General features: G+C 43.0%; 1 protein-coding gene across 36 annotated transcripts in view; it reads right to left on the reverse strand.

Annotated features, from left to right (window-relative positions):
• Positions 1 to 20,479, reverse strand: part of CACNA1C (calcium voltage-gated channel subunit alpha1 C) — a 458,186-nt gene that overhangs the window by 42,962 nt on the left and 394,745 nt on the right. For 20 of the 36 annotated variants that reach the window (XM_088164594.1, XM_088164615.1, XM_088164604.1 and 17 more), the window contains one exon: positions 13,297 to 13,380. In XM_088164594.1, the coding sequence (XP_088020720.1) occupies positions 13,297 to 13,380 (84 nt within the window). Of the gene's footprint in view, positions 1 to 13,296; positions 13,381 to 14,031; positions 14,116 to 20,479 lie in introns of all 36 variants that reach the window. The other 16 variants (XM_088164614.1, XM_088164619.1, XM_088164589.1 and 13 more) reach the window with 2 other exon arrangements.

The raw sequence follows: 20,479 nt of genomic DNA on the forward strand, positions 1-20,479 counted from the left end.
TGCTGTTCCTGAGCAGCCCAATGTGCTTCACTGCATTTCCTAAGGCAAAGCTGACATGGCTTTTAAACATCAAACTCAGCAGTGTATTCATCACTGTGTTGGAAAGGGCAGTTTTCTTTTCCTCCACCTCCTTAGAAAGATTTATGTTCTGAATTACATTGTTCATTATGCTCTTCCCCCCTTTTTTTTTTTTTCATTGTCTTGGAGGGAAGAGGGAGAGAAATCTGTGGGACAGGTTTTCCAAAAGGAACACAGCCTGTATCTGGTTTTGACTCATTCCAAATAAGTGTTATTTTCACATCCAGGTTCTCCCATCCCAAACACCCAAATAAATCCATCATCTTGACTTATCTGTAGCAGTGTTGTGAAATCACAGCTGCTCTGGAGGGCTGGGAGATGTTCTCTGACACACTTGGCCTGCTCAGGTTCTTGTGTGCTAAGACCATGACACCGATTTTGATACAAAATAAAATAGCAGAAAAAGTCTGTTCAAAACATTCACACCAGTCCTAATGGCTGTTGTGCACGGTGTAAGAATTGATTTTTCCATTTCTTGTAGCATCCCACAGCCTACCTTGGAAATGAGAATGGCAACAAAGCTCTTCTTTGAGATGAATTTCCTGAGCCATTGGTAGGCAGGAGCTTGGAGTCCAACACCTTGCACTCTTCCATTGATGCTGAGAGGGTGAGAAACATCCAGAATTTTCTTCTTCCCTGCAGACTGGTGATTTGAGGAATTAGGCAAACTCCAAGAGTCATGTCCTTCTGCTGCCATGGCTGCCTTTGTCTTCTCTGCACTTCTGCAGACATTTGTTAATTACTTCTGAATTAGCTGATAGGATTTCATGGTGTGGGAGAAGGACAAGGAAGAAGGAAAAATGAAGAACAGAGTGAAACTTGGTGCTCTCAGTGTATTGGTGTTTCTGGGGTTTCTCTGGCCAGCCTCAGGCTGAAAGGGAGACTTTTGGACTTTGTAGGGTTCCAGAAGCACATGGATCCAGAAGGAAACTTCAGTAACATCTTTGTTGCACTGTACAAATCCTGTGTAAGTGATGGGGAATTAATTACACTGGTGGTGTTAGGGTCGGTGTGGTCTGCAGCAAAACCCCCATGCCTCAGTATAACTCTGGGCACTGTTGGAGTCTCCAGGTGGAGACTGGACCAGGAGTGGTTCTTCTGGGCAGGCAGGTGGGCTACCAGCTGGAACATTCCACATGCCACGCTGCCAGGACCCATCCTTGGGGAAGCCCAAAGGCTCTGGGGCAGTGTGAAGATGGATGAGCCATCTCATGCTTTGATGAAGGTGCTTAAAGAAATTGGTGGAAGCAGGAAAAAGCCCAGCCCATCTTTGCTCCAAAGCAATAGGTCTGTGGATTGCAAGAGGTTCTGGATGACTGTAGGTGAATTATCAGCCCCTGTCAGTTCTGTATAATTAATCTTTGCTCAAGGGAGTCTATCCAGAGATACCAGCAGCCCAAGCAGAGAGATTGTTATGGACCATTTTCATCTGAGATTTGTAGCAGCTAGTATTTAATTCCCAGTCTGTCTTTTCATTGCCTTTTAAATTAGAAAGTTATTTAATGTTGATGCAGAACATTTTTCCTAGGAAAAAACCAGCCTACAGACCCATACTGGATTTCTGAATGATAATATGGGATACAATAAAGCTTACGTGTCATTCTGGGATTTGAAATGCCAATCACAGGCATTATCAGAAAAACATTAGAAGTGGTCATATGGAGAATGGTAATAGATCTTACAAAGTTACTGAGCGACATTTTCTTGTTCTACACATCTTTCCAAGAATAAATTATTATTGATTTGATGAATTATTCGGTAAAAAAAAACAAGGGTAGGGACTGTTTAGATGGTATGTAATGTTTACTGTGAGTGATTTGCTGTGTTCAAATATGATCAAGCAGTTGAGTCTTAAATTCCCTGTCTCTAAACATCAATTTGTTTTGATGTTTTTCTTTACAGCTGAGGCATCTTTGCCTTCATGTCTGTTCATCTTATGTAATGATGCCTGGCTTTGGATGAAGGAGATTTTCCCCCAGCCACTCAGACAAGGCTCAGCACTGCTGGCTGGTGTCTCTGAGCTGGAGAGAACAACTGGAGTGTGACCAGCTGTGATGTCCCCTTACTCTGCAACAGCAATTAGAGCCAAGTCACATTTTTTGGCCATCAATCAGCTGACCATAAGCAGCAATCCAGTCCCTACAGCTTGGTCATCTGGCTGCAGCAGGGAATGGATCCCATGTAGCAGATGCTCAGGAAGATATCTGAAGGAAGATATTTGAAGGAAGATATCTGAAGGAAGATATCTGAAGGAAGATATCTGAAGGAAGATATCTGAAGCAGAAGTTGTTTTCTTGGCATGTTGTGCCAGAGAGTCTCCACAAAGAACAGATCAGGGAACAAAGGTAGGAGCAAAACCATTTTAAAACCAGATGTCTATTAAGAAATAAAAATAAAAAATCACCCTCTTGTGTTTATCTGGCTGGTGCATGAGAATGTAGAGGAAGCAAGGCAAGAGCTAAATGGTGCTGCTATATTGACTATATTAGAAAGGGTAAAATTAATTCATATGTGTTTACCTTTGATTACAAATCTGGGTGAGCAGCAAAGCCCCCACAACTGAGTGTGTATTTGATGGGAAGTCTGTACATTTGGGTTTGCAGACTGGTACCACCACCATGCTGAAAGGCTGCCCAGTGCCTGGCACAAAAACCAAGGGGAGCAGCTCTTCCCCTGGACTGATGGGATCTTGGCTGGAGAGAGAAAATTCTGCTGCTACATAAGACAGAGGGGAACTTCCTGCTGCCTTGCTGAAAATGTCTGCTGCCCAAGATTTCAGCAAGACTGGGAGAAAATCACTGGGGAGAAGAAGATGGAGGAGAAGAGCAAGTTAAAGAGGAAAACAAGTAAAATGCTTGTATGTGATTTCTCTTCTTCCATCACCTCTATTGGTTTCATTGCAACTGGCAGTGCAGCCTGGAACCAGTTAGAATTTCTCTAAATATGCACAAGAGTGAGGTCTTGTAGCACTGATGCCAAAAGCTCTTGTGGTTTGCATGAAGAGCAGGAGCTTTTGCAGCAAAACTGTGAGTGAGATGCAGGGGTTTGTGCCCCCTCTGTTACTGCAGTCTGTGTATGGAGAACAGAGACACTGGAAAATTCCTTGGCCATTCTCAGCAAGGTAGTTCTGAGAAAAAAAAAGAGAATGAAAAGCCAGAAACATCTTCCACTGCTTCAAGGAATTTCCTAAGGTGACAGAACCAGCTGGATTTGAACTCACCTTTTTGACCATCTAACTTAGGATGCTTAGAGATCATTAATTAACATTAATATATTCAGAGATGATCTAAGGAAGCAAGAGTCAGAGATTTTTCTGTGGATTCATGTAAAGATACAATCTCTATTAGAGTTCAGGGAAAGTTAAAAGAAACTTTTGCTAGGCAAAAGGAATGATTTATTCTGGCTAGTATGCCAATGGAAAAATGTAATCAGCTTGGGGTAGCTCTTTTTAATTTGAGTGTTTCAACTAGCTCTGTGGAAAACCATATTGGAATTTAATGAAGATGAAATATAACTCTAATATATCACAGATTTTGATGCCAGAATATTGTAGAGGGTTTTCTCTTCAAAGTGCTGTGATCGAAAAATGACAAGTAAAATTAAATACTGGTCAGGAAATCTGTATGCAGGCTTTGTATTGAAATGCAGATTTTATACACTTATTTTTACTCTTGAACCAACGTTGGACAAGGTCTGTGGTTCTTTGTGTTCCTACTATTAGCTTTTACTGTTATTGTAACAATAATTCACAGTCAAATAAGAAAACAGGACTTCTGCTCTAAAGGCCTTTAAAACCCAGCAAGGTTTTGGGTATGTGCAAGCCTGCACTAATTAAAAGCACAATTCACTCCTCAGGGCAGTCAGTGAGATGCTGTGGGCCACCATTTTAAACATTTTCACTCAGAAGGACTCCAGACAGGTTTATGCATCAGGTCTTACAATCACAGGGCTGTCTAACTTTCTTTTTGCTGCTTTCACATTTAACTTCTAAGATTTTGGTCTCCTGGATTCTTTATCTTCTGTTTCTCCTATTTTAATTAACGAGAATGTGTGTGGTTAATTTTTTCCAGTAAGGCAAATTTATTTTTGTGCTACTCTTAAGTCTTCCCTGCATTAAAATACATTCTGATTTTTTCCGTGGGCCTGGAATCATGTCAGAAGCCAAGTACAACAATTTTGTGGAAATCACAATATTGAGGTACTTCCTTAAAATTGGGTAGTATGAAGAGTCTTTCAAAGTGGCAACTAAATGCCTTTTTCTTATGGTGCTAGTGCTGGTAGCAACAGCTCAAATACTCGGGTAAACTGAGGAAGGAGTCATTTGCATTGACTATCCTGTTTCTTTGCAGAAAATACATACTTTTTTTCTGATTGTCCATATTTCATATAGATTTCTATATAGAAAAAGTTGTGCCTTTTGTTACCAAAATGACCTCTTTTAAAGAGCAAATCACATTATGAACTCTGGAAATGCACTCAAAATACCAACATTTTAAAGACAAGAGATTAAAAAAAAAAAGGAAAAAAAAAAGGCTCCATCATCATGACAAATATATGCATAAATAAAACCCAAAAATAACCCTGTTCAAACATGGTTGTGGTTGGATAGTCATACCATACTTCTTTCTCACCAATACAGGGTGAAAAACATGCACTAAAATTGTTGATTAAGCATGGGAGGTGATCAATTTTGAAATGACCTAAGCCTAATCTGTGGAAAAGTCCAGGGCAGCTCTCCTGATGTTCTTCAAGGGCAAAACAAAGCACTTGCCACTGCTGCAGCTCACAACCATGCTTCAACGTGGCTACCTACAGCTGGGGTGTGTTACCTGAGTTATTCCAATGATAAAAACACCACCAGATATTTAAAAAAAAAAAAAAAAAAAAGGCAAACTCAATCCACCCTCTCCCCCCCCATCAATTTTATCAGTACCTTTTCCAAAAAGAAAACAGGTCATATATATATATATATATATACACATACATATACACGCACACAGGGAGAGCTCAGGACTACGGACAACTTTTGGGATGGCAGCAGTAAGGGTGTGACAACACAAGATGTCAAAAGAAGCCACTGTGCTTCTCCAGCCCTTTGCTACATCATTTGGAGGCCTCTGCTATCCAGATGGCATTTGAGAGGGAGAGGAAGGACAGGGAGGGAGACGTTTTGGGGGGGTTTTGGGTAAACGAGCTTGCGGGAATCGCAAAAGATTTGGTGGCAGCAGAACGGCCAAAATCTGAGCAGCAAAGGGCGTGGAAGCGGAGAGAACCAGACAGGCAGAGAAGGACAGACAGACAGACGGACAGACACAGCGACAGATATGGATGGCAGTCCCCAGTGAGGTGCAGGCTGGGTGCATGTCGTCCTTCCCGCGATCCTTGCTCCCTTGCAGGGAGGGGTGTGTGCCCAGGGCTGTGTGGCAGGGCTGGATGCTCCAGTCCTTGCCCAGGCTTTGTGCCCAGACAAGGAGTGCAGCGCCCCAGCCACTGGTTCTCTGCCTTCAGACACATTGGCCGAGAGGGAGAATGAAACTCGTGAGGTTTAGTGTGGCTGGAGACGGGGGAGAGGAAAGCGGGGCAGAAAAGGAAGAAAGGCAGGGCGTGGGTTAAAAGGGAGGAGTGCAGGAGAGGGAGAAAGGGAGATTTAAGTACAGGCTTTCAGATATTCCAGAGAATGGGAGCAGGAGCCCGTGGCAAATAATATGAAGCCTCTTGACACCAAAAGCGAGATGATTGTAAAGAAAGGCCTCATGCGCCTGGTTTAAGCCTGAGCTGCTTTACGTCAGAAATAAAACAGACTAAATGAGAAATCGCTGCACAAGTCTCCAAGTCTTGGGAGCTCAATGCTTTGGTATTTCTCTGGTCTTACTGGAACAGTACTCAGGATTCAATCAAGCTGAAAACCTCTGCTGACTTCCTAACAGAATTTGGAAACCTTTCCAGAAGTGCAAGGTATAAAGTACTCAGCTCTCCTGAATACCTGATGGACAAACACCAAACCATTACCCAGCAGGCTGGGGTAAAACAGACCTGACTGACATTTTTTGGGGAAGTAATACACCAAGGTGGGGTTTGTGCTTCCCTAACCTTCTTCACACAGAGACTACTTCCTGGAGCACCCCAATCCTGTGTCCCCAGATGCCCACACACAGCACTGCACTCCCCTCCTGCCATCTGTCCCATTAAAACCCCACCATTTCCATCAACCCTCAAACCAACGTTCACTCTTAGGAAAACGTGTGCTGCTACAACAGGAGGGCATTTTATGCACAGAAATATCCCATTATTTCACAAAAAAGCCCTCAAGTCACCGGTTCTCTGTCCCTGACCGTTCTCATGTCGCAGCCATGCTCACCCCCCTGGCTCATCACATCTGCTGCATCCTTGTGTACCTGTGCTGGGTGACTCCTCCTCACCTGTGCCTCCTGCAGGGCTCACAGACACACCCAGACACACAGCACTGAATGAATAGGCACGGTGGAGACCAGCCCAGATGTTTTGCTCAGTCATCCTCATGCACCCCCAAGCACAGCTGACAAACACAGAGGCACCTGCACATGCAGACAGGCTCAGAGGCACCAGCAGAAGCCCTCAGAGACACAGATAGGCAAACCCTCCCTCCATGACTGTCTTAGGTTGCAATATAGGATGTGGCCAAAAGCATGTATTCTATCACCATCTGTTAAAGTCATCTTTATCTTTTCCATAACCCATCCTTCTTCCAGGGAGATATTTGCTGTTAATGGGCCAACTGTTAAAACCAGGTGGAGCAGTGTCCTTTATCTCTCCCACAGCCCATCCTTCCTCCAGGAGATCTCTCCTGTTCATGGCCATGCAGTCCCAGGGCAGGGCTGATAAAATTCCATCATCCCATGGGGGTCTCAGTACATGACTGATAAAATTCCATCATCCCATTGGGAGATGCTCCAGCCAAGGGGAGGAGCCAAGCATTTCCTACCTAGATAAAAACTGAGATTTGGAACAGCAGAGCAGCCTTTTCCCACTGGATCCCAGAGGAAAACCAGAGCCTTGCACATCATCCCTGGAGCTTTGGAGGAAAACTGCACCTTGTGCAGGAGCCCTGCTCCAGCAGAACCACATCTGTCACTGCAGGAGGATGCAGCCACCATGGAATGGGACTGCACCAAGCCCTGACTGACTGACAGGGGCAGCTGGGATTCTCACTCTGACAGTGGTTTTGGGTTTGTTCTCTGTGATATTGTGTTTTTATTTTAATTTTCCTAGTAAAGAATTGTTATTCCTATTCCTATATCTTTGCCTGAGAGCCCCTTAATTTCAAAATAATTTGGAGAGAGGGGGTTTACATTCTCTGTTTCAAAGAGAGGCTCCTGCCTTCCTTAGCAGACACCTGTCTTTCAAATCAGGACACTGACATCCTCTCCAGACAGACAGATGGACTCAAGCACACAACACCCCCACTGTCACTGTGCTGCTCTGGTGACACACGTGCTCCCACCTGGACGTGCCTCTGGAACTCTCACACATCTGCAGGCCCTGAGCTGCCCACTTGTCTTGGTTTTAGTTTGAAACTGGGTAGAAATATTAATTAATGTAGTGCTTTTGGTTCACTAATTTGAAATTTTTTTTGCTGTGAGACAGGATTAGGGAGAAGGTAAAACAGCTTAGAATAAAATTTTTGACTATTTCTTTTCCTTACACTTTTTTTTAATATTGAAAATGTATAGAACATAATTTAGTTAGTTTATTATTTTTAAATAGTTTTTTATTCATTTACTTGGGAAAGGAGATTTTTTAATAAAAAATAGTTTTTTTGTAGTTTTGATGTTACAGTGATCAGTTGCCCAGGAGAATGGAATTTTGATTACTATATAAATTTTTTTTTAAGTTAACAGTTTTCTTCATAATTATTATTGAGGACCATATTAACTTATGAGACAATTGTTAAGGATTATAACAGTTTAAATAAAAGTTTATTTTATTTTTTAAAACAGAGTTTGTTTTGTTTTGGTTTTTTTTTGGGGGGAGCATCAGGGATTTTTTTATCATTTATATTTAGGGGACTGTAGGAATTTTTTGTTTTTACATGTATGTTTCACAAAAACCCATAAAGTTTCTCATTAGTGTAACAATGTGTTAATCTTAAAAATCCAACAGTAATTAAAAAAACAACAAAAAACTGCTGGATTTCATCAAGCAAAAATCTCAAAAAACCTTTGGAAACCACCACAGCACTGGAGCTGGATGAGCAACCCCTGAGCTGGCCAGGGTCTCAAACAGCTCAGGGGGCACTGATGGGAGCATTGCTTTGGTGGCAAATCAAGACTGAACTGTGCACTTCCTTTGGTCTGACACTGCCAGGGGAAAGGGTGAAGGAAAAAGGACCCTGTGAACCAAGGAAATATCAGTTTTCCTCCCGGTTTCCCAGTGACTCAGGGTCTGGCTGTTTTTCTTTCATTACTTTGGGCACTGTGGCACAGCACAAATTGAACTTGATCTGCCCATTTGATACAGAGCAGCAAACAGTAATGAAGCAACTTTCTTTGCCTGGAGGAGGGGAGAGCAGGCTTTAGTCACCTTTACAGCACTCGACTCCAGGCTGTGTCTGCTGATGTGGGAAGGGAGGAAGTGCTGCTCTGTTCTTGGGGCTACTTCTGGGATGATATCGTTCAAACTTGCTGGTTTTTATTCAACTCTTATAACATTTATTTCCAATTATAGTAGAGAGTTATAATTTTTACCACTGTAACATTTTCTTCTAAGGAGCTTAAAGAGTTTTGCCAGCTCTAATAGCAATACTTTTTTAACATAAGGAATAATAAAAGTTTCCACTGATGGGAAGACTGAGGTAGAGGGAGCTAGTCAAAATCCAAGAAATATAACTCACAGACCCTACATCTCAGGCCTCATTTATGATACCATTTTTCATCTTGCTCCCCAAAAGTCATTCTTTGTCTTGAAGAGAGATGTGGTCTCTGCCTTGGAAGTCCTTTTCTTTAGCAAAATATTAAAAAGTCCTCTCCTCCCTCTTTAGTTACTTAAGAAGTGGCATAAGAATGCCCCAAAACAGAAACATTGAATATTAAAAAAAAAAAAAATTGGGAAAAAAATTAAAAAATAAATCTTCATTTTGTGGCTAGAAAGTTAGTTGTACAGCAGTCACTGAGAAGAAAGCTCTGAAAATGTAGCTTCAGGGTAATGCAATTTAAAGGTGAGTATGGCATCAGCTGTGCCACTCTGAAGTTTTTAAACCCTCCAAATTTTGATCTTCTCTGTGCTCTTTGCACTTCCTCAGTTGTGTGAGCTGCTTCTGTGTGTCTGTGCAGCTCCTTGGGGGGACTTAGGAGATGTTCCCAGGAAGCAAGAGGGCCTGACATGATTGGACTTATTGCTTGGCATATTTGCCCACCATGGAAGGACTCAGAAATGCTGAGGGGGCTCTACCTTCCCACTATTTTGGAATGCACAGCCATGCCAATGAATGTCTGCTGAGCTGGGCATGCAGGTGCACACTCACCCATGGGCATGGAGGGGAACATTCCTGCATTCAGGAAACTCCCAGGCACAAACACTCATCCATAACCAGGTCCAATTCACATCAACACCCATTCACTGCACAAGGACACCCAAAATACTTGTGCTTGCATTCACACTCTTCTTCCTCCACACATGGATTTATGTCTGGACACTCTCCCATGGATTTTGTACATCCAAACACACTCAGGGACATGGAGTAAATTAATGGAATGCACACACAAATGCACACCCATGCACACTCACATATATCTTAACCAAAGTTCTGGTCTGGGGAATTCCTTTTCAAGAAATGAAAATAAATGCCAAAAGGGAAAATAAAAGACAAACCAGAACTTGGGGAGCTGCACAAACAAAAGCAAGCACATACCTACACACACACAGTGGAGGCTGTCAGGCAGTCAGGGCTCTCCTCACAACTACAGCTCGGTGCCTGCTGGGTTTGCTCCCCCTGAGTGCAAATGTCTGGTGAACCTCACAGATTTTTTAATCTGTCTATGGCTGCAGGTCAAACTGGGAAGTCTCATCTTCCCTTCTAACTGATCACAATAAGAACTGACCCTTCACTCCAAGAGCAGCACCTTCCAAGATCCTACCACAAGCACTCTTCAGCTTCTAAGGAGTTCAGCAGAAATATTTTACCTGCACCTGACCACTCTGAACATCTCCTATTAATCAACGGAGCTGATTGGCATTTTAGGGTTTATTTTTTCCGTCCTTTGCAGACCCCAGGTCTCTGAGAACAAGACAAGACAGTGTACAGAAACACAGGGCAGGGCTTGCTCAAAGCCACAGACAGCAAGGAAAGCAAGAAGCCCCCGAGGAGAGGGGAGAAGTGTGTCTGATAATCTGCCTCACTCTGCAGGGGGAGATGACAAACCCTCCGTCCAGGGTGGGCTGCTACTTCCAAAGCCCGTTTTCTACAGGTGTAACATACCGAGTGCTGCTAGCAGGGACGGAATCTGACAGGACAAACCGACATACAAAACATTCTCTTATTCAATAAGGGTTATATATAAAGTGCAAAGGGATTTCAGAACATTTCAGAACAAACTCAATCCGTAGCTGCCGCTTATTTATCAGTGCGTCAAAAAGGTTGTGCAAGTTTTTAGTAACAAACATTAGAAACTAGTAGCAAAGGACTTGCCTAGATAAAAAAGAGAAGATTTAAACATGCCAGGTAACAAAAAGACGTGTGCAGAGATCTGTAAAACTGTATAGAAGGAAAGGGTTCTTTAGAGGAAACAGAGGGACCATCACACAATGCTCTTCACTGCCCTTACAAAAGAGTCAGGGCCAGCCCTGCTGCCTCCTCACCTAACACAGGTGTTTGTTGTTTGGGCTGAGCCATGCCCTGATTTTTTTAGGCTTCTATAACTTAGACCTGGATTCTGGGCCTTGCCTGGCATGAACTTGAATTGGGAGAGAGAGCCTTGTGGCTGGCAATTAAGCACAGCAGCACGGGCAGCCCTGGAGACTGAAGATCACAAGCAGCTGCAGCAGCATGGCTGTCTCGACAAGATGCTGAGAATGAATGTGATTTATTCTGCTTAAATCCCATGTCTGGGAGCTGGGTGTCTAGACAAACCTAACAAACCTAGACACTCACCACTCACTGGTGGGCAGCTCCAAATAGCAATTTATTTCTCTGTCACAGACATGTCCAGGGAGGGGAGCATCCCTCGACACTAACAGCAAGAGGACACCTGGCTGACTCTCTTCCTCTCAAAAAAATGGAAGATAATGAGGAGATTAACCTGAATTTCTTCAAAAGGACTCACTGGATTTTCAGAGTCCAGGATTTCTGACCCAAATGTGCACCAAAACACAAGGATTGCCTTCCTTTCTGCTTACATGACTTTTGTATGGATTTAAGTACCTCAGTCATATTTAAATCATGTCTAAATATGATTCATTTCCAGTTAACTGTGTTTATTCCCTCCAGTGCCACGTACAGTTCTCCCTCTAGGGATGAGAACTGCATTTTCCACAATCTGAAGGCTATTGCCAGGTTCTCTACTTGGTTTGCTTGTGAGAAGTGTGGCAGAGAAAAGGTTTTAATTTTTCTCTTAAAAATTAACAACTTCAGCCTCATTGTAACATCCTCCACCAAAATCAGCCTAATACTAATATCTACCTAGTGACAGGGTAACCAAAATTGTTTAAAACATTCTGTGGGAAATATTGTAAGCAACTTTTTGTGTCCAGAAAGTAGGACATTTGAGAGATGCAAAATAAAAGTTCCTTTTTAGTTAAAAACTTTTTTCCATTTTTTTCAAAAGGCAAGGAAAATAAACTAGTTTAAAAAAATAGAAATTCATTTATTCAAAATCAAAATGTTACAGCTTGAATAAATATTCCTGTTTCAGAATTAAAAAAAAAAAAAAAAGAAAAAAAGAAAAAATTGAAGAGAAGTTAAACTAGAACCAAGATACGAAAATATTTTGTTTGGAAAGTTCCAAGTAAGGCATTTTTATTTTTCAAAATGCTGCCTAATATTTTTTCTCTAAACACAGCAGTGAGTGAAAACTATGCTGTCACTTCTCTGCTTGAAATGGGTTGCCTTTAGAGTACACAACAATTCCAAGATGGAATATTTATTCAACAGCCACGTAGTTTTGAAAATTCACAACTAATTTGCTGCTCTTTAACATATTTACAGCAATTTTCTTTCAATCGTTCTATTTTCCTGGCCTTTATAAGCTGAATTTTTTGGTGTAATTTTTGTCCATGCTCATAAACTCATCATAGTATTTCTTTTGGAAATCTATGTGTTTCCTGCCTGTCCTTTGTCTATTTATCCTATAACTCTGTATCCATCCACCCCTAAAAAAAGGAGATATAGGGAAAAATTTGCCTGGTGTGATTTATTTCCTGCACACCAGATGCTCATTTCAGTCTCTGTGGCTCTCTCAGTCCTTTCACCTGTCTGCTGAGATGGGCAGGAGTGGGGCCAATCAGTGCCAATGGGGCTGGTGCATTTTGAGAGATGGATCAAATTAAAAAAGAAAAAGGGGGGGATTGGAACTCTGGTGCTTTGTTTTCCTTTGGGATTTCTGCTTAGTTTTTATTTTACCTAGCCTTTTAAAAAATTAAAATGACCTCTTTTCAGTTATTTTTCACATTTGAAATGGAACGTAAGGAGCAGATTCCTCTAAGCAGAGATGATTTGGCCTTTTATTTCCTTTGGAGGAAGCCTGAGTGAGGAGGCACAGGGAGGATTCCTGTTTTGGTTCCCTCAGTTCCACCTCGAAAGAACTGACCTTTATCTCTCTGTGGGGTGGAGAGTATTGAGCTGCCATGGGAAGCAAAGCATAACACTGGGCAGACCAAAGTCCTCTTCAAGCAGCTTCCCATGGCACAAAGAGCTTTTCCACTTACACTCCACTTCCCATCACTTTTCCTGCTATACAGTTTAATTCATGCCAGGCGGATTATGAAGGGAAGAAAATGATGCAACAGTTAAAAAAAAAAAAAAAAGTCCTTTAAGTCGTTCCAAAAATTAAAACAGAATAAAACCGAACCAAATAAAAAAAAAAAAAAAAAAGAAAGAAAGAGCTTTGAAACGAAACTAAAAAGTTCTGAAAATAAACTCAAAAGAAAGGAGGGAAGGGGAGGAAAAAAAAATAAAATAAAAAGAACCCGGGAAAGACAAATGAATGTTAGAGCAGGCACGATCATGGACAGACGCCAGCTACTTACGTTCACCTCGGTGATTGCTATATCAACAATGCTACCCACAACAATCAAGGCGTCAAATGTATTCCATGCATCACAGAAATAGTGCTGCATGTGGCAGAGAAGCCAAGGAGAGAGAGAGAGAGAGAGAAAGGAAAGAAAGAAGGAAGAGGAAGAAAGAATGAGAGAGAAGAGAGAGAGAGAGAGAAGGGAGAGAAAGAGGGAAAGGGAGAAAAGAGGGGAAAAAAGTAAAAAAAAAAAAGTAAAATAAAATAAAATGAAAATAAAAACGAAACAAAAGCATGAAAGAGGGAGAGAAGAGGAAAAAAATAAGAAAAGAAAGAGGTTATGTGGGCATATTAAATAGTCTCTTACCACTCTACAGTATTGGTTGCTCAAACCTCTGTAACGTTTCACATGATGGAGGGTATCAACAAAAGCCTGGTTAGTCAGAAAGTTACACTCAAGCATGTCTACCTTTTGGAGGGAAAAAAAGCACACACACCCCAAACTCTGTGCGCTTTCACCAGTCACAGCCTTGGGGCCAGCTATGACAAGTGAAAAAGAAGGAGGCATTTCCCCCCCTCCTTTTTTTTTCCCTGGGAGAAGGAGAAGGACGACGGCAAGTTCAATAAAAGCATGACTAGAGGGAAAAAAAACCAGAAAACAAAAAGAGAGAGAAAAAAAGAGAGAAAGAGAGAAGGAACAGCAGAGGAGGAGGAGGTGGTGGTATCCTGGGGAGGGTAGAGTAATACTCACATTAGTTTCACTGAGAATGACGTCTATAATGCTGCCAATTACGATGAGGAAGTCAAAAACATTCCAAGGATCACTAAAGTAACCCTACATAAGGAAGGGGCAGGCAGGATGGGGATTAAAAAGGAATGTTAGACAGACAAAAACAGTTCAAAATTACCATTAGAATTTCTGCCCTGACACCTCAAGGGGTTTGTTTTCCTCTTAAGTCTACTAGTTGTGTCTCAAGCTGTAGCCCAGGCCTGGGCTCCCTGGCTGGTGTGAGCAGCCCCTCTCCAGCTCATGCCATTCCAGAGAAGCCACCCCTCCCCTCCAACTCTGAGACAGGGGCTGAAGGGAGGTCACACAGATCATTTTGAGCATGGCTGCTGGCAGGAATGGGGCTTGCAGGACCAGCTCCACCAGACATCTCCATTCCTGGCAACGTAGCACCCTTCCCATTTCACTTAGTGGGGAGAGTACAGGAATAGCTTAATATGGTTTCCTCAAAAAATGGCTCCCCACTGTCAATATCAATCCCCAAGTCCATGTTGCAGCTGTAGGGCTCTGTGCTGGCACAGGGAATAGCTGGCTGCTGTGCCATGGAGGGCACAGTCAAGCTGGGGATGTGCTGTCTAAATCTCACCTTTACTGAGCCACAGTCAATATTAGGACAGTCATTAGCCTGACAGTTTCTTTCAGTGATGCTTTAGATCTTGTCTCCATAGTACAGAGCAGGAGCTGCATCTCTGTTCCTCTGAAAGCACACCTGCACCACAACATGGAGCTGTGAATGTAGCCTGGCTCATCCCAGCAGGAAGAGGTAGGAATGGGAGCAAAGGTGGCTTTAGCACTGCCCAGAGCCAGAGCTGTTGCTCACTCCTGCTGTGCCACCTTGGCTGGCCAGGACAAGCCATGGCTGATCACTTCAGGGGCTATCCCAACCTCTCATTGTCCTAAGCAGAGCTCAGGAGATGCTAATCAGCACTGCTTACTGTCCTCACCCTGCCTAATTTTTTGGTGGATAGGCTGTAAGGACAGGGGATCCTTTTGGAGAAGGGTCCGTTCAGCCCAGAAGAGAAACCTCTGTATGTAAACTTCCTCTACAAGTCAATGTCATGAGCAAAGAAAATTCATCTTGGCTCACTGAGCACCTGTGCCAATCTCCTGCCCTTGTTCTGCAGTCTTTAAAGGAGGCAAACATACAAAATCCTCCGTGCTCCTCTCATGTGTTTGGTTTTGTGAGCATGGGCTAATCTGACCTCCCTGTTTCCCAGCTGCAGCTTGTCTCCTGTGAGACTGAACCCGAGTTGCTCTGTGCCTGCTATTCTTAGTCCAAGAGTCAGGTCATGGGTAAAGTGTGAGCCTGTGTTCCCAGGCAGCGTTGCAGAAAGAAAAAAGGAGGAAAAAAAAAAAAAAGAAAAAAAAATTATCCCAGTACTGGCACTGTACAAAGTAAGGCTTGGGAACCTCAGATTACTGTAGGTTCAGCCATCACATGGAGCAGGCACTGGCAAAAAAATGTCTTTCTATGTGCAGAAACACTGCCTCCATGAGACTTTGAGACTCACATTTATGAACAATATTACACTTTGGGCAGGGAAAAAAAAAAAAGAAGCAGAAAAAGCCACTGCCCAGATGGTTCCATGCCACTGAAGGGAGCTGGTAGAGAGGACTTTTGAAATCCTCTCCTCAAAACCAGAATAAAACACCTTTATTCTGCAGCCTGAAATTGGCAACTCTTAGCAGATCTACACTGGAAGGAGCACCCATCTCATGGCTACACGTTACTACACAATTAGCTACAACAGGGAGGAAGCAAACAGGAGCAAAAGCAAATTCAGAGAATATTATTATTCAGCGTCCAGCCTAGAAATACACAACAAATATTAGAATGGATTCAGCAGTGATGTCCAGCATCATTAGCAACCAGATGGACCTGGAATAAAACTGTAATTAGACTTCACCAAGAGGAAGGGGAGGGAGAGAACAGCAGATTAAATTGTAGAAGGCAAACGCATTTTGAATAAATAAAGGACAGACACAGATCAGACAGAGTTACACAAAGTGCCTTTGCAGCCTGATGCGACCTTGGCAGACAGTGCAGGATCAAAGAAGAGAGTAGAAGACAAGAGACCCAATCCTCCTGCCCCTGTCCATGGGCACAGTCCTGCAGAACACAAGGGCACTGCCCACATGCCAAAGGAATACATGTGTTCAGTAGCATGGTTCTCTTCTATTTCCTCTCAAATTGCAGAGCTTGGGAATTAGCAAGGATTTCAGAAGGAATCCAGACAATTTATTAAAAACAACCCAAGAGTTTGGTTTTGGGCAGCTGCAAGGGTAAAGATCCAAAACGTGTTGTTTAGATGATGACTTTTAATGATTTTCAACTCTCTAGTGACAGGTATTTGGTATTTTTATTATGATTGGCATCATATTGCAAAGAATGTTTTTGGTGTAACCAAATTTACAATTTCTTTTTTTCTGAGCAGCTTTTTACATAGAGCCCAATAATCATTGCTCTGGTGAAACAGCATTTGCTGTTGATACAGAACCTAAGTGACAAGTGGCATCAAATCCTGTCCTGGGATGACCACCAAGGCCAGTCAGTTATACATTGCTCCCAGCAGTGTAATACAACCTCACTGGGAGCATTGACACTGCACTGACAGAGCTGGAACATCCCAGGACAGATTCAGGCCTGGAAAGAAAAGGTCCCATTTTCATAGCCATCAAAAATAGCTGCTTTGGACCTCTGAGACACCACAGTGTATCTGGAGTCACTCTGCTGACTTAGCAGCATTGCTCCAAATTTACACAGCAAGTTCTTTCTCCTGGGATGCTCTTCTGAGTCTCAGCAGCAAGATCCTTGCTTGAAAGTCATGGGCTGGTCTGGGATCCCAGAAAGAGCATTATCCCAGTCTGATATTGTGTGGCTGTAAGGTGAACTCCAAGAGCTCTTCTCTTCCTCCTGTGTCTCTTAGATGAGTGACAGAGAGGAGCCATGGATACGAATGCAGTTTTACTCAACCCCACATCCAAAATGCCGGTGTTGAATTAAGGAAACACATGGATTTTAAAACCTTCCTTTCCTCCTCACCTGCTCCTTCTGTATTTCAAACAGAAGGGTGAAAAATAGGAAGATATTATTCACAGGAAGAGAGCTCAAGGAAACAGAGAACAGAGATGCTTCATCGGGGTGCAAGGTGTGTGGAATCCTGCCCTGAAAAGCCCCCCACCCTCCTGAGAGACATTTACCCACAACGGGGACTTAGCTTTGGGTCAGACCTCGTAACCTGGTCAGAGCTATGGTGTGTAATGAGAGGGAGCTACAGCCCTTCAGGATTTGCCTCTTGTGACCTCAAAGTACCTCTTGAAGCCACATTCCTCACTGCAGTGTACCAGGGTGGCTCATGAAAGACAAACTGAATGAAGGAAGAGCTTTCACTCCAATAAAGAGGTTGTATTTCCGAAATATTTTTCCCACCAGAAAGTTCTGCATACTTTTCCCAAGAGGGTGGAGGTCTGACTGGAAATGAATTGATGGCACTGTTTGTTTTTGCAGTGCAGGAATTTAGAGTGTAATACCATATTTTACCCATAAAGGGAGATGCTTGACCCTGATTTAGCTATAATTGCATGCCACATAATGGCATCCTCAGGGGTTTACTGGGGAATGGTTGTCACCCTCTCTTGTGGGATGTCTTTGGAGATCCATGAAGCTTTTGGGGAGAAAAGAGGACAGAGAGAGACCAGGAGGATTGGATTGAATATTCAGGAAGCATGAAATAGCCCCACCAGTAGAGCACATTTTTTTCCCCATTTTTTTTCCCCCCAAAGGTAGCAAATGATAGTGTATCACCACATGGCTGATAAGTTAATGAAAAGCTGAGCATAAATATGCAGTAGCTGACTGGAATGGAATCTCATTTGTGCAAGAGGAGCAGACATTTCAGAATGAGTATGCCAATCATCTTTAGGTTTCCTAGTTGCTGAGATTAGCTGTTAAAGAAATTAGGGTTTATTTAGGAGCCAACAGAGGCATTGACATCTCTGGACACCATTTCTTCTACTTTTTGTGAATATGAGATCCTAAATAGGACATCTAAGAAGCCTCAGTAATAACAACAACAGGGAAAATTGCCCAAGGGAGCCTATCTGAAGCTCAGTCACCTGGAGTATAATGAGAATATGTGGTAGCTGGAGTGCTGTGCATTCACACTGAAGCATGGAAGTCCTCAGGGGAAGGGTGCTGTTGAGTCATGGTACTGGCTGGGTTATGAGCATCTAGCCCTGTGGGACCTGCAGGGTCACTTGTGTGTTGGTTTACATGCAGTTTTTTATCTGCTTAGTCACAGGTTTTCATTTCTGGGTCTTCTGAGGTGGCTGGCAAAATTTAACAAACCCCCGTGAGAAAAGAAGTCTCTAAAGATGAAGAGCACAGCAAGGTCAGGGCTATTCACTTTGTGGGATCTAAATGTAGGTGGGATGTCCCCAGTGGAAGGTGATGCTGCAGTGTTGTAGGAACAAAGGGAAGGACACGCATACATGCATGCATGTTTGTATCTATGAATGCAAGAGTGAAGCATTGAGGAGGAGAAACTAAGACACAGAGATAAAAGGAGGGCAAACTGCAGGATGACCTTGTACCACTCTTCTGAAATAATCCTGCCCGCTAAAACAACGACAAGAAGCATCAAGTCTAAATCAGCTGAAGGGAGTACATAGGAAGGAGAGAAAGGGGCTGGTACCCTGAGAGTCACGGGGATTTCCTGGCCAAAATTTCCTGCTGATTGTAAAGGGCAAAGCAGACTTTGCTGGGGATTTGCAAAGTGAGATGAACTGCTAGTCTGGCTGATGTTTAGTTAATACAAGGATTCATTTTTGAAAATGCTGCACGATGTTCAGAGCTGTGAGAATCAGTTCTCAGGCTTCATTAAAAGAGGCTTTCCCTGAGAGTACTTTTGCAAAAGGGACAGTATTGAACCAAAGGACATTTACAGAGTTCCATGGCTCTTGGCACATGCTCTCACAGCAGATTTGGGGGATTCACACGTGCCCTGAACAATCCTACAAAGCTACAATAGCTCCTGACACGGAGCAGAGATGTGCATCAGATGCAAATTCTGTTGTGCTAAGATACCATTTAGCCATAACAGCAATCAGGGAAATTAGCAGAATCTAATAGAGAAGGAATCAAGTGGAGGTTGCAGCTGCTTGGAGTTCCTGACAGGCTGCAGGAAAACAGCTTCTATTTGCATACTATCTATCAACTCTCATCCCCTGATGGATTAATTCTGAGACAGAGTCCCTGCAGTTCACCTACCAGTCACTGTAATGAGTCACTGCTGCAGGGAATTAAACAAGGCTCCCTTCTACTCCCTCAAATCTTTCCACAGTCAGGCAAAGAAAAGAGGAGCATTTCATCACTCCAGACTATTCTGGTGATTTCTGAAGGAGCCTTGTGACTTTTTGCTTATTCCATAAGAAAACAAGACCAACTTATAGCCCAAGATGGACACTCAGAAACGTTGATTTTTCCTTTATCCTCCCTCACTTGTTTCATGCTCCCTCTCTCAATGAGGGCACCTGTGAAAGCAGACAGGCCTGCTCAGACATCCTGAACACTCTGTGCTTGATAGAAACAGAAGAGTTGGAGGACCTGAATGGCTCTGTGGTCTGGAAAAACACTTCAGATGTTTATTTCTGGGTCACTGGTAGAAAACTGAGGTTTACCTCATTACTGGCCACTTTGAAGCTGACACCTTCTGATTATTGTTTGAGGTCCTGTAGGTCCTAAAGCAAATTACAGGTCTCACTTGTGCTTCTGGGGAACAAATATCTCCATCACAGGAAAAAAACAAAAAAAACCCTCACTGCCTGAACCAAGGTCCCCAAGCCACTATTTGACAGACTCTAACATTTATGGAGGCTAGAAATATAGAATCTCTTTCTTATGCTCTACACACCTAATGATAATTGATAATGTCTGGAGGACATGACTAGAAAAGATATGTATCATATTTGTGAACTGAGAATTTCCATTTCCAGATTTTGCAATCCAGTTAATTTCACCAGAATTGCATTTTCTAAAGAACCCCACGAGTGCCTCCATGCCCATCTACATGGATTCATGGGATGGTTTGGACTGGAAGGGACCTTAAAGATCATCTGCTCCCAGTCCCTGCTGTGGTCAGGGACACATTCCACTAGACCAGGTTGCACTTCCAGGGATGTGGCATCCACAATTTCTCTGAGCAGCCTGTGTTAGTGCAACACTAACAGGGAAGAATTCTTTCCCAATACCTAATCTAGCCCATCCCTCTTTCAGTTTAAGGCATTCCCCCTTGCTCTATCACTACATGTCCTCGCAGAAAGACCCTCTCCAGCCTTCTTGCAGGCCCCCCTCGGGTGCTGAAGGTGGTGGCACTTGGTGGCACAGTCATCTTACATCTCCCTCTATTTCATT

The sequence above is a fragment of the Sturnus vulgaris genome, chromosome 5 (genome assembly GCF_052056855.1).
Source record: "Sturnus vulgaris isolate bStuVul1 chromosome 5, bStuVul1.hap1, whole genome shotgun sequence".
NCBI lineage: Eukaryota > Metazoa > Chordata > Aves > Passeriformes > Sturnidae > Sturnus > Sturnus vulgaris.